The sequence below is a fragment of the Mizuhopecten yessoensis genome, unplaced genomic scaffold (assembly GCF_002113885.1).
Source record: "Mizuhopecten yessoensis strain PY_sf001 unplaced genomic scaffold, ASM211388v2 scaffold10917, whole genome shotgun sequence".
NCBI classification, from domain to species: domain Eukaryota; kingdom Metazoa; phylum Mollusca; class Bivalvia; order Pectinida; family Pectinidae; genus Mizuhopecten; species Mizuhopecten yessoensis.
Window position 1 is genome coordinate 1,689,738 of NW_018408786.1, and position 14,215 is coordinate 1,703,952.

General features: G+C 34.2%; 1 protein-coding gene across 10 annotated transcripts in view; it reads right to left on the reverse strand.

Moving 5' to 3' along the window:
• Positions 1-1,829: 1,829 nt before the first annotated feature.
• LOC110463595 (zinc transporter ZIP6-like) overlaps positions 1,830-14,215 on the reverse strand; it is a 38,324-nt gene continuing 25,938 nt past the window's right edge. For all 10 annotated transcript variants that reach the window (XM_021518332.1, XM_021518334.1, XM_021518330.1 and 7 more), the window contains 6 exons: positions 7,140-7,309; positions 6,115-6,264; positions 5,712-5,775; positions 4,317-4,601; positions 3,687-3,874; positions 1,830-3,000 (listed from right to left, as the gene is read on the reverse strand). In XM_021518332.1, coding sequence (XP_021374007.1) covers positions 2,863-3,000; positions 3,687-3,874; positions 4,317-4,601; positions 5,712-5,775; positions 6,115-6,264; positions 7,140-7,309 — 995 coding nt within the window. In that variant the 3' untranslated portion in view covers positions 1,830-2,862. The remainder of the gene's footprint in view (positions 3,001-3,686; positions 3,875-4,316; positions 4,602-5,711; positions 5,776-6,114; positions 6,265-7,139; positions 7,310-14,215) is intronic.

The following is a 14,215-nucleotide window of genomic DNA, read 5'->3' on the forward strand; positions in this document are numbered from 1 at the left end:
CTTTCCTCCACCACCAAAACCTGGCACGTCCTAAATGACCGTAGTAGTAAAAAGGACGTAAAACACACAAAACAAACAAACCAAACTGGTTGCTAATTTTATTCGCGTTAAATCCTACTATTTATTGTTCCCGCGGGTTTTTTTGCCGTTCTTAACCAGCTTAATACTGATTTATGGAGGTTATTATGTACAAATTATTCAGAAAAAGTGTGCCCAATTAAAAAATAAACCCGACTTGAACATATTTTTTTTTTAAGTTGATGATGAATAATTATTTACTTCATAAGTATATAATAAGGGCATTTATAACACAGCGGCAACGCCATAATATTAAGAGAAACGAAAAGAAAAACATCGTCCATCCCGGAGACGAAATCAGGAACATGCGGAAGCCCTGGAGGGACATTTTTAGTTACCACTTATTTGTTAGTACTTATTTGTTATTACTTATTTGTAAATAATAACAAATAAGGAAGGAAGCATTTCCGGAACCCGTCGTGGTATACGTACAGAGATTGAAGATACAGGTGAAAAAATCATTATGTGCATTCAACCTTACGTAATAAGCAGTTTAAAAAAGCCCAGATTAAATAATTTATAAATATATTTTCATAATTTTATTTCACACTTTGCTCACAAAATATTTCATTGCGAACATTACTAAACGATAAAGCAGACTCCGTGTTCAAAATAGCGTGAATGAGGAAGAGTCTATATAACAATGACAGCAATATAAGGAGGGATTAGCCGAATAGTTTCCTTTTGGTATAGTTATAAATGAATAAAATATTTTTGAAGTTTGAATGAATGAATAAAATTATGGTTTGTTGACCCAGTTTGAGTGTCGTCGCCTTACACATAAAATACGCACTGAGACTTTAATGTTGACTTCACACTGTGCTCTATACGACAAACTCATTCAGCAATTCAACGTTTTTCTACATGTGTATAGATGTTGACGATGGACTCAGTGCACCATGCATGTCTTCAATTGCAGATTAACACAATTTATGGCGCGACCATTGTTACGCTGCACGAAATGATGACGAAATAGTAAAATTTATTTTCAGAATAATAGCGCGTGCATAAAGACACCTATATATATATATGTTTAATCATCATTTACATTTGAAGTGTGTGAGAAATACAAATCTTGCACAAATCTACCTAGATACAATTGTATAGTTCGTGAATACAGCTAAACACATTTTCTCTAGACTCTCGTTTACATTTTATCTCAGGCTCACCTTCTTATGAATTGGCAAGAGATCTAACGGAAAAGTACAAGGTTTATCAGTTTTTGATTTATTTGATTTAAACATAATTTTATTTGCATTTAATATACAAAAGGGATTGGACACAAGTTGTCCAACTTATGTAAAGCCCTTTCCCTATAACATTATGAAATATATATATACAAGATGGCAATTTTGAAATTAATTAATATTTTCAATTAAGTTTAGTGTTACTGACAGAGAGAGAGAGAGAGAGAGAGAGAGAGAGAGAGAGAGAGAGAGAGAGAGAGAGAGAGAGAGAGAGAGAGAGAGAGAGTGGGAGATAGAGATGGGGGAGGGGGAGGGGAGAGGTAATAGCTTGAAGATATTTAATTTGAGATCGTGGTAGTGATCTTCTCCGACACAGACGGCACTTGTAACACTGTCCACTATTCAAAACACTATGCTTTTCTTATGTCATCACTTCCCGTGCCTCTGTTGCCTTCTCCTTGTAAATTCGATTCCTTCTGGTATTTTCGTTTCAATAGTGCCGTTTGTATCGGGGAAGACCAGGAACACGACTCTTCAACATTTAAGATAAAATGATCAGTTGAATGATAATAATTTATTTCCGGCGATCGATACAACTTGAGACAGTATGGTAACTAATACAGGATGCTATGCTAAATAAGGATCACACGCACCACACTGCTGTTTCGGCCTTCTTAGGACTAATCGGTGTTGATATAGGGGCCATACAGATACAGTCCTGACTGGTATAAACTATATCGCTGAAACAGAAGTGGAAGTGCACAAAAACTCTCTGAATTTTATGAATTTTAAGAAGTACTGGTTAACTTCAAATTACTTGACAACTAAAGTTTGTATATTATCAGCCGCGCCACTTCCAAAAAAAACTACCACACCATTACTGCGACTATCAAGGTTATACGACTGTCGGCAAACCTCGGGGACTTGTGTAAAGAGGTTTGCCGATAGTCGTATACTACAACTACAAATGTAGGTTCCTCTTAGTCTGTTATTGTGCATGTTTACTTTTGAGACTGATGGGATTATAAAATTGCTGACAGGCAGCCATCTTGGATCTTGGAATATATATGGAGTAGCATTTCCTGTTTATAGTTTATATAAACTCGGATTTCTTGCATATTATCTATATAATTGTTTTCTTGCGTATTATATTTATGAAATCACACTCCTTGTTTATGATCTATACGAACTTACTTGCGAAGAATATACATATATTAACTCACCTGTTTTGAGTATAATGAATATAGAATCGCACTTCTATTTTATGATATGAATGGAAAAAGTAAGAGTCAAATGATCTGAAGCAAAAATAATCTCATATCGAAGCTTAACAATATATCTTCAAATTACTTGGTTTACCACAAAATGTTACAAATAATCCATTAATAACCAGTCCATAACATAATTATAACAAGAGCTGCACAACGTCAACAAATATTCATTAAAATCAGATTGAGTGAGTGATATCGGTCACGTGGTGAGCTCCTGCGGCTCGTCACATCAATCACGCCGTACACTTCTGCGGCTTGTCATGTTGATCACGTGATGAGATTCTGATGCATGTCATGTTGATCACGTGATGAACACCTGCAGCTGGTCACGCCGTGATCTTTGCCAACTCGTCCTCCTTCAAGGCAATAGCGAGCATGATCCCCGAGCCGACACAGATCCCCATCATAGTGAAGACAAGATTGCGCACGGGGTTCTTGGTAGGGCTGCTACTTATTTCTGGAAGCTACAATAGCACAAAAATAATAATAAGTAACATTATAAATAAAACAAAACGTATTTTTTAACAAATATAAGAAATATAAAAAGGATTTACTTGCATTTTTTTTTTTTTTTTTATTTAGTTCTGATATTTCTGTTTTCATAATTCATAATATCTATTTATTATATGTAGTACAATTTATCTTTACATTATGGTAATAAGTGTTTTAGATTACTTAAGGATTAATGATTAATTCACTTATTAAAATATCTAATATAATTTTTAAGTTTTTATTGTAAGTATTACCTTAAATTATTTTCTATATTTGCTCTTATTTCAAATATATTTCAAATTATACTTAATAATATGTATCGTTACCAAAACCTTATTTTATTATGGATGAAGTTAAGTTTTCAAACATAACAGTTTTATTTTATAAGATAACTTATAAAAAAATAAACATTTCGATGTAATTGTCACTTGAAAAGTGACAAAAATAGTAGCGTGTGCAATATTTTCTGCACAATGTTTATATATAGTACATTTGGAAGGTATTAGACTTAAATTATAAGAATATTTTAGTGATTTTTATTTCACACTTCATGCTAACGTTTTATCCTGCATCGAACGTGTTCATTAAAAACATATTTACCAATGATGTCTTTTATAAAACATGGTTATGAATATGATATAAATACCAAACTACTTACCATATCAACCAGTGATATATATATGAACATTCCGGCTACACAGACGAGTATGTAGAATTTGATGCTTGTGATGTTGCCCATTGCAACTCCCACCAAAACGCCAATCATCGACAGAGCAGACGACAAACAATTGAAACCCAGCGCCTGTCTGATCGACATCCCTTTCTTAAGTAGAACGGCGAAGTCGCCTATGGGGAAAAAAGAAAACCCAAACTCGATTTGACGTCATGACCCATTCCAAGAATTTAGAGAGAGCATACCCCTGGATTTCTAGGATGTTTAATCTCATTTCCTTGATTTCGCTCATAATCAGAAATAAATCAACAACAACAACAAAAACAATCACAAAAACAGCGAAAATTCTAATATTGAAAGAAGGTTAAAAAACAAACACTAGTTTAATCAAGACAATCGGCATTAAGATGACTCCTTGTCCAGATAATGTCTCCACTTGTGTTGCTTTCCTTATATTTAGTAATACTTTATGATAATATTTGTTTTCATTCAAATTTCACAACTGAGGAAGATTTGTGAAAAATTATATGAGGACGATCTATATATCGTTTTGTTATTTCTGTCCACAGATAGTCACAAAGGCAATTTAATTATTTAAAGATCCACGATAGTTACCTATTTCATGAGGAAGTTCGTGACAAAGCACTGCTATGGCCGTACTGAGTCCACTAGTGACACTGTCAGCGAACGCAATTCCGATGGCGAGCCCGTCAATAAAGTTGTGGACGCCGTCCCCTACAATCACGCGCCACACCATGGCCCCAGTTGACGTGGGCAGGTCGTCGTGTCCATGGCTGTGAGAATGACCATGAGAGTGCGAGTGACCTAAGTATTCTTTCTCGTTAGCTTCCACTTTTTTGACGCTCACAACCTTGTCTATAATCATGTTGCCCTCCTCATCTGAAAGTATGATATTGAATATGTGTGTAAACAAACGTGTGTCAATAAGTTCAGCAGGTACGTTACAATGATAATCAATAGTCAGTTCGATTTTTTATTTTTTTTATGTGCATTTGTTTTGAAGTCCGAGTTATGAGAAGATATTAATATTAACTTGTAAATTAATTCACTAACAACGTGTGTCACTCTTTTTTTATGTACATTGTAATTGAATACAAAAAATGCAAAGCATTAATTTGCTCTCAATGGTTGTTATCCCAAAAAACCTCGAGCACACAAGGAAATCGGGTTACATAAAGAAAATATTTGACGATGAACGTTGTTTCGTCAACATAAATGTCCTGTCGTGTTGAAGATTGATTTGAATATCGACCGAGGTTTGTTCTATAGACATGAATGTGACGTTTGTACACGATGGAAATTACAACGCAAGGATTATATTCATGTAAGTAAGTAATATAGTTCGACATGAATATTCCACTCGGAAGTCATCACAAGTACATAAAACCCCTTTTTTATATTTGCCCACAATTGAATCATACATGGAACTTTTGTACAGACATATATATTAATTAGTTCACCAGTAAAAGTCATATTCTCTGAGTGTTTATTTCACATGTAATTTATTGTTTGGCAGGTGGAATGTGCTGATGTTCGCTGTTGTGAAGAATATGCCCTCAATAGAGATGGGCAAAAAAAGCAGAGTTAAACTGCGGTAAACATTTCCTGGTATACAGTGGGTCATTGTGTTCTAAACATACCATGCATTGTTCCGATTTAATACTTTAAGAAAGGGATAAAGAAGCACGCATTGCATTACATAATTATATTTGTGTTTAAAATCGTATTTGATGATACTTTAACTCTATTTTAAAAAAGTTTAGCAAATGTAAACAAGAATGTCATTCGTCACTTTAATGCTTTCGCATTGAAACATGACCTCTATCGACACCCGACTTACACTGGTATCACTTAATTGCCTTAAAAGACTCGTTTCGTTGCCTGTAATGCTGATTCAAATTCCAGAAAAGGATTCAGATTCTAAATTGATATCAGTTACGACAGGTGTCATTGTTTCAAACACGACTTTTTGTAAACGTCAATACTCACTTGGCGCTCTGATCACCATGGTTACACCAAGAGACTCCAAGTCTTCCGATTTTTCTTTTCTTTTCTGCAGATATATTTCAATCTTAAATTAATTGACAGAGAATGGTTAATTTTTCAAACATTGCTTTCTTTACTTTCTCATCAAAATTTATCATTTAGTCTGAATACATCTTCAAACATTGTTTTCTATACTGTCTCATCAAAGTTTCCTATTAAGTTTTAAGACAGAATAATACAATGTCAGGTCAAAATTCTTTCTCACTAATCAAGATAACACATTTCGTATTAACTTCTTCCTCATGCTGATTTCCCGAAATGTGTTTACTATGTTTGGATACATTGTGTAAAAATGAATATATCATATAAATTAAAATGTAAATTTTTCAGTCATGAAAAAACTCGCCTTCATTTTCCTTATACTTGCTATGTCCTGGATCCTCCCAAATAGAAAAAAGAAATAGAAAATAGACAGTCCTGCCAAACCCTTGAAGACGCCATCCATGTCGTGAACTTCGCCGGAACCATGATCGTGACCATCGGACGAGGACAGTGCCTAAACCAACAACAAATTGCGATTACATACTCATCATTTATTCGCTATGATAAGCGTTGGTAGCCTATGTACAGGTTTAGTACAACTTAGACGTAAGTCAGGCTCGATATATGCCACCATATTTAAATGTTCTATATGTTCCTATAATTCAGACAAATATGAAGTTGATGTTTGAAAATAGCAAGACTTAAAGTTCCAATACCTAATGCCTGTTACTTTCCCTTTCTAACCAATTTGCAAATGTTTGCCTTTATGATCATTCAGGTTACGTCTGTCCCTTTCGAAACTCGATTTTTAGCTTACGACATTTATCTCGAAAATCGTGATATTTGGAGATAGTCCCTGAATACCAGAATGTGAATTTTGAAGGTTTTACGTCCGTTATTACGGCCTTGCGGCATTTCAGTAGACTAGTAAAAAAATACCATACTAAATGTGACACTTAAATACCGTTGGTGGGAGTCAGGAATGTTATCATCAAGAAAGAAGAAGTTCATAACCAGAAACTCAAAAAGTTGACGAAAACCATGATTTATTTCATCACACAGTTAAAACGATTGCATGATAAGAATCACGGTTAATTACATACGTATAAAACAAAGCATTGTTACCACCAAAAACGTTATGGGGTAATGAGGAAATCAAAGTTGATGTTGCATTTTTCTAACCTTTGGAAATCATAGGAACATCGTCTCCAATGTATGTCGTTTTATCACCGGTTCAAGTGCTCTGACAGTGGATTTGATACAAGCTAATATGAATTTCTCAGTATATGTTTGCTTGCTACAGTTCTTTGATTATATCTAACATATAACACAGATTGCACTTACGTGGGTTGAAGATGTAACTTACGTGGGGTAGAAGATGTAACTTACGTGGGGTAGAAGATGCAACATGGCGTCCCCTGTCAGCGCCCCGACAGCCATCGCCACCAGGAAGTGAAGGAAGTTCTCAACAAAAATATGGTGTAGAAGAGACAGGATGCCCACACAGATCAGGCCCGACAAACTGATGACCACGATGGAACCACAAGCATACAACCAGGCTGTTTACAGTCAATTATACAAATATTACCACGTTGTTTATAGTAAAATATGCAAACATAACCACGCCGTATATAGTAAACAAGAAACCCTGAGGGTCTGTATCGCTCACCTGGATATTTGAGCAATCATGGGAAAATGTTCTTAATAAAAGGACTTTGCAAATATTACCATATATTGAGTCTCCCTGGTTTCAGGGCCTTCTGTTATTGCAGAAGAAGCTGTTGAAAGATATTTACATATTTGATCCATGTGACCGTGATAATAGGTCAAGGTCATTTATTTTGGAAAATTTTATAGCGCTCTGTCTAAGATACCTACTGGCCGAGTATCATTACTCTAGGCCTCCTGGTTATTCAAAAGAAGTTGTTTACAGGTTTCTATTACTTTTTAATCTTGTGACCTTGACAGAAGGTGAAGGTCATTAATCTAAGGAAACTTTATATCACTTTGTCCCAGGTACGTACAGGCCAAGTATCATAACTCTGGGCTTCCTGGTTTTTCAGGAGAAGTTGTTTAAAGCGTTTTAAACACTTTTTAACCTTGTGATCTTGAGAGTATGTCAAGGTCATTTATCTTAGGAGACTTTATAGCACTCTGCCCAAGGTACCTACTGGCCAAGTAGCATTACTCTGTGCCCCCTGGTCTCAGAAGAAGTTGTTTAAAGGTTTTTACATATTTAACTCCTATGACCTTGAATGTAAGCCAAAGTCATTCATTTGTGGAAACTTTATAGCACTCTGTCCGAGGTATCTACTGGCCAAATATCATGACGGACGGACGATGGACAACGGACAACACATCATGCATGTACCACAAGCTCATTTGACACTTCGTGTCAGGTGAGCTAAATATAACCGTATAAAGTGAAATATAGACATAAAACCACGATATGCATAGTGAAGTATAAAAATATTACAATGATATCAAGGGTAGATAACTATGTACTGTATACAAAAAAAATCACAAACAAAAACAAAAACAAAACAGATTGCAATGGGACAGTGACAGCGATCCTTAACAATATTATTTTTGTAATGCACGTTTTGTTCCGACCCTTGCTGTATTTTCGCGGCATCCGTCATACTACGTACGTTTCATGGTGCCCGTTTCGTGTTTAACGAATTTGCAGAAACCTCATTTTTCACCGAATTAATAGTTTTTTTGACATAAAAGGATCTGACAGCGGGAAATGCATAGATTATTCATTTTTCCAATCCCTAACCTCTTAACACTCACTCGTCGCTCGTTAGTGACGCTACACGTATGCGGCCAATCAAGCGTTACTAGCGGGTGTATGCGACAGAAGTAGGTCCTACGTGCAAACGTGTTTAACGCTTCTTCAAATTAAAACATCTCTTTTATAACATGAATTATGCAACACATCTTACGTGAATGACCAGCTATCGAAGTTAAATAACATCAAAGTCACCACTTCATTCATAGAAACGGTGGCAGGTCTGAGATCAAACGTGTATTATCGACGTTGGTTTTGAAAATCAGTATAATTATAACCAATTTATGATAAATTTTACTATCGATATCTGATATTTATAGGATACTGTCATAAGAAACGTTTATAATATTTATTTATTTCATGTTTTATACTTATATGTAACAGTGAAGTTTTTGTACGACACACTGTTTTCTATGAGAAGCTAACAAGACTTTTCGTTTTATTGTAATTTCTATATCAAATCTACATAATAAAACTAACGAAGCGCTTTTCAATAAACGAAAATTGGTTATTTATGAGCATCCTTAGACGGGCAAGGACAACCTCGTCTCGGCGTTTTTTTTTCTATAGCTGGGTTTTACAGAGTGTCATCTGTTGTCTATGGATTTATTTCAATTAGTTTGTCACTGTGACCTTACAACATTTTTTATTAACGGTTTAAAATCTGTAAAATGAAGTTTAAAATCAACAGTTTAAAATCAACAAAATCAATCACATTGAGCCGCTTTGGCAGCGCGATCTGCATTTTAATTTCCTGAAATTCCTGCATGTCCGGGAAAACCGGCATAATGTAATTTGACATTTAGAGGTCGTACAATGTAATAATATTTAAATTTTACTAATTGAAATATTTATAAAAGTTTTGTTACGAAGACTCTGTAGAATGTGACGAAAATTGAATGCGGTACATTATCTGATTTCATATCTTCGTGGGCGAGATATATAGTGTGGGCTTCTGCAGATAACATTTATATTAATTGTAGCGATATGCATTATGATCTCCAAGAGGATAAAATAATCCAAAGTACCTAAAATCAAATCTGAAACACGTGTATCATGACAAAAATCACGTCTGGCCAACATCGGTGCCGCGGAGATAATGATGCGATTAATTAAATGAAATTAAACTCGAATATTTGTATCCAGTTGACGGGCATTACTACCAATTAATCAAACTTTTACTTGTTTATGATAAATGAGTATCGAATAATTCATCTTGACATTTTGAGCATTTACAATGACAGAATAACGAGGAAGACGGCATTAATACACCCGGATTATATCTCATAGCTACGAGAGACTCCATAGTCTTGTTAAAAGTATGAATTAAGCCCGAGGGAAATACTCCATAACTTCACTTTTATTGGGCCTTTCATTAGTTTGACTCAAACTAATACAATGACATTCCAGCAATGCAATATACATCCATTTATAACACAGAGAACATCCTGACATCTTACCATATGTCAACCGGCAATGCAGAAGAAGTGTCAAAGTTATTTTGTAAGTAAAATGATGCTTTGTTTTGAAAAACTTTTCTGTTTATCCGGGAAAATCATTTAAGATATATATATATATATATATATGATATTGAATAAGACTTCATCGACCGTGTCAAAGGTTACGTCAATATTCTGATAAAGGCACAGCCGAACAAAGTTTTTGAAAGTGGTTTCGTATATATACCGTAGTGAAATGAATGTAGTTATATAGTAATGCATCTTAAAGAGTATTTTGGTAAACAGCGGAACTGTCATTGTGTTAATGCAAATATCAAAGATTAGTAACTAGTTATATTTCAGAATTGGTTCTGGTCTAACCGCGTAAGCATAAGACATAGACAAAACAAAAGAAAACAATACAATATTTTAATATTGTTTTAAAAAAATATGTTTTTATAACATATGTTCTAAACCTAATACTGTCATTAACATTCACTAGAAAGAAAGGCTCTGAACTGCTTATGCTTATATGAATTTTTAAACGTACAATTCTGTTTAAATGGAATGCAGTAACAATCGTTATCTATAATTGTTTATAGCAGCTGGTCGTATTTCATGTCATATTCATTTAATATTTCTTCAACTAAATTGAGATATGAACTTATACATGGATTAAAATTCATCTTATTTAAATGTGTACAATATTTCTAATTTTTCAATTCTTTGAAATATATTGTAGTAGCCCACTCCGTTTAAGTGTCTGGGTGCATTCGAGTACGCCAATACACGAGTACATAACAGTAACATTTATATGAAAATTATAAGTGTAAACTTTATGAAAAATAGACAAGTAAAATCAATCAACATTTTTCATTTTTTTTCAAACTCATATTTGAGGTGATAAGTTACCCAGTGAGGTAAAAAATACGTGATGAATATACATAAACACTTAAAAATCCCCTACAAGTGACGTTAAATATCTGAAATAGCCTGCGGAAGGATATGTATCTAACACATTTAATGTGACGCTGTACCCTCGAGAGTCGAGGTACATGGACCTTGTTACATTAAGTAGCCTGGATAAACAACATCGAGGCGCTCCACGGTTTAGAAAAGAAATTTGATAACAGATATATCATTACAGCTGCATGTATGCGGGTATATTATCATATCCTGATAAAGCCAGAGTGCGCTGGGGTTAACGCCGATTTCATTTTCTGTCATGGCATGATAACCTTAAGTTGATTTTTAATTATTCCCCTTCCATGACAGTGAGTATTCGTAATATAGTTTATGATGTTTAAATTGCTGATAGGCGTAGTTTAAGAGTAATTCGATTAAAAGTCGTAGGGCTATTTGAACAAAAAGAATACCTTTATGTTTTTGTTTATTTGTTGTATCTTTTTTTTTTTTGGGGGGGGGGGGGGGGGGGGGATCATATGAGGATGGGTGCCTAGGGAGACACCGCCTGAAACAGAAAGTAGATAGAACAGAAGGACATGGAAGAAAGGTAAAGACAAAGATCCCGAGTGTTGCAATGAAATAAGTTGTCGTTTTAATGTCATAAAACCAAATCAAAGTCTCCTAGTCTCCTGTTAACGACAAAGTAACATTTTTTTCTCTGCAGTTTATACAAGGTTTAAATAGTCAATATATAAGGATCCTTAATCAATCCTTCATCAGCGAATTTCGTCATCCGTATAATTGAATGAACTGACTGTACATATATCACGTGCTTGAAACGCGGTCATCCAGGAAATTAAATGGGCTGGTCGGGGAAAAAATGTCATATTTGCTAAAATGGCATACACATGTTTAAAATACCTTTCACAAATGAAGTCTCAATAACTATCCAGTAAATATGTTTTACGATTATTTACAGTGCAGTAGGTTTGTATTCCTGTAGATTTGAAAAAAGAAAACGTTATTTAAAATGAATAGGATTATACCTATTGCGGAAATAATTATGTAGTGGTAAATGCTATTTTGACAGACCCTGTACGTACTTCGAAGGTAAAGTGAATTACTGAATAGCTTTGGCGCAAAATACACTTATTTAAATTAATCTTTATCTAAACTTTAAAGGAAAATAAATCCGAATAGAACACCTTTAATATACCGTTGTGTATCATATGTTATAAAACGAAGACCTTAAATAAAAGCGTTAAAATCAATAAAAATGATATTTAGTTTTTCTGATTATATTTAAATCTTTGGAAAAGGCCTGCATTTTCCAGGTTCCTATTTGCTCTTAGAATATATGTATATATCAAACAGGAGGGGTATAATAGGCTTGGAAGGTCTTATGTTTGTTGAAACATTTTGAATATAACTATCGCACATTCGGGCTGATACACTTCCGTTGATAAGGTATCTCAATCGGTAACAGCGATACTGTTTTATTTGTTCAATTGTTCAAACTTTAGTTTTCAAGACGGTTGCAGTGTTTGGGTGGATTTGGTAGGGTTGCGTGTGAGTATGTATGTGTGTTTCATTATGATTACCAAAACCTCTGAGTACAGATATTTGCCTGCATTTGGGGTGAAAAAATGTTAGGGAATAACTCTTTATAAGTAAGGCAAGCAAAATACTGAAAACGTGGCATGTAATAGTCTGCCTATTGTATTCTGCATTATTGCATTGCATTTGTACTAAAACCGTCTGCAGATTGCGCCATTTCTGTTCTTTTCACGTATTACAGAGGTATTTATTTAAACACCATTCTTTAACCTATATTCAAATATTTAATTTTAGGATGCTTACCGTTTATAAAGAGGTATTTATTTAAGCACTATTCTTTAATCTATATTCAAATATTTAATTTTTGGATGCATACCGTTTATAAAGAGGTATTTATTTAAATACCATTCTTTAATCAATATTCAAATATTTAATTTTTGGATGATTATCGTTTATAAAGAGGTTTATTAATGGAAATAGTACCAAAACTCGCTGTAGGGATTGCAATATGAGTCACTGTCACGTCAGGTAAATTCTGTTTGAAAAGTGAGAAAAAAAACAAGAATTTGATAAGCACAAGCTAATTGATTTTGAAGTATTTCCAATGGCCGACCTTGACGTAGATCAAGGACAAACTTAATGAACGTTATTATAAAAATCTGTTGCTATACCTATTTCAAATATTAAAATGGACAGATGGTAAACGAACAAATACACGTCCATGGGCGCAGGTTAACTTTTTAATCCAATTCGGTGATATTGCTGTTTCGAATAGGTGACATAAGTCAGTCAACCCCCGATATAGGGTTGTAAAAAAAAACTTAAACTTTCGTTTTGGTTACATCACATATATAATACCAGTTTTATTTAAAAATACATTTTTTTTAAGTCTGCTTAGTTTAAATGAAGATGCGTGTTAACAATTGGTTTATAAGGCATTTTTAGGACAGTTATTGAGCTAGCCTTCAGGTTAGATGTTGGTAGCTCGTCGAAGGTGTAAACGTGTTCAAGCATATCATCAATATCAAAACTTTACGGTGGGTGATAACTATAATTAAAAGTTATTGTTTACCTCGTACATGTACGCTCGTACTCACATTCTCACTATACTTCCAAATATTTGTTCTATTTCAGCATTTTCAAGGTGCGTGGTCTTAAAGTAGAGCAACCGGATATTCATTTTTAATCATAATTTTATTCAGTAGTCGGTTATTGGTTTCTTATCGTACTTGAAGGTCGTCTGTGACGTAAATCAGAGAAAAACGTAATTGGAACACTTATTACACATTTTGAAACGTGCCGATGGTTATCCAATAAGTATACACGTCAATGGAGCGCCGTCTTAATGTTTAATTTTTTGTTCCAGCAAGAGACAGAATTTTCACCACATTAGCATGTCCATTTTTAGATCTCTGTCCTTTATTTCTAAACCACCATTACGAGATGGCATTTCTATCAAGTGTTAATCAATCATGTAAATGCCTTATTATACTGTCTACTGAACAGGAGAGGTCCAAGCGTACATACTCTTTCTTAATTCTCTGACCTCAGGCGTCGTTATTTCGCGTATATAATGTCTGCTTCATACAGAAATTGTTTTGAAAATCTACTACGTTTACAATGCAATGGGTGCGACTACGATATTACCGCTGTCAATATTATGAATATTCTTTTTAGGTACTTCATAAAAATCACAAATTCCCATGGAGTTGACAGAATCTGAGTTACTCGAAATTTCAACGTTCGAAAATATATATACAAAAGAAAAC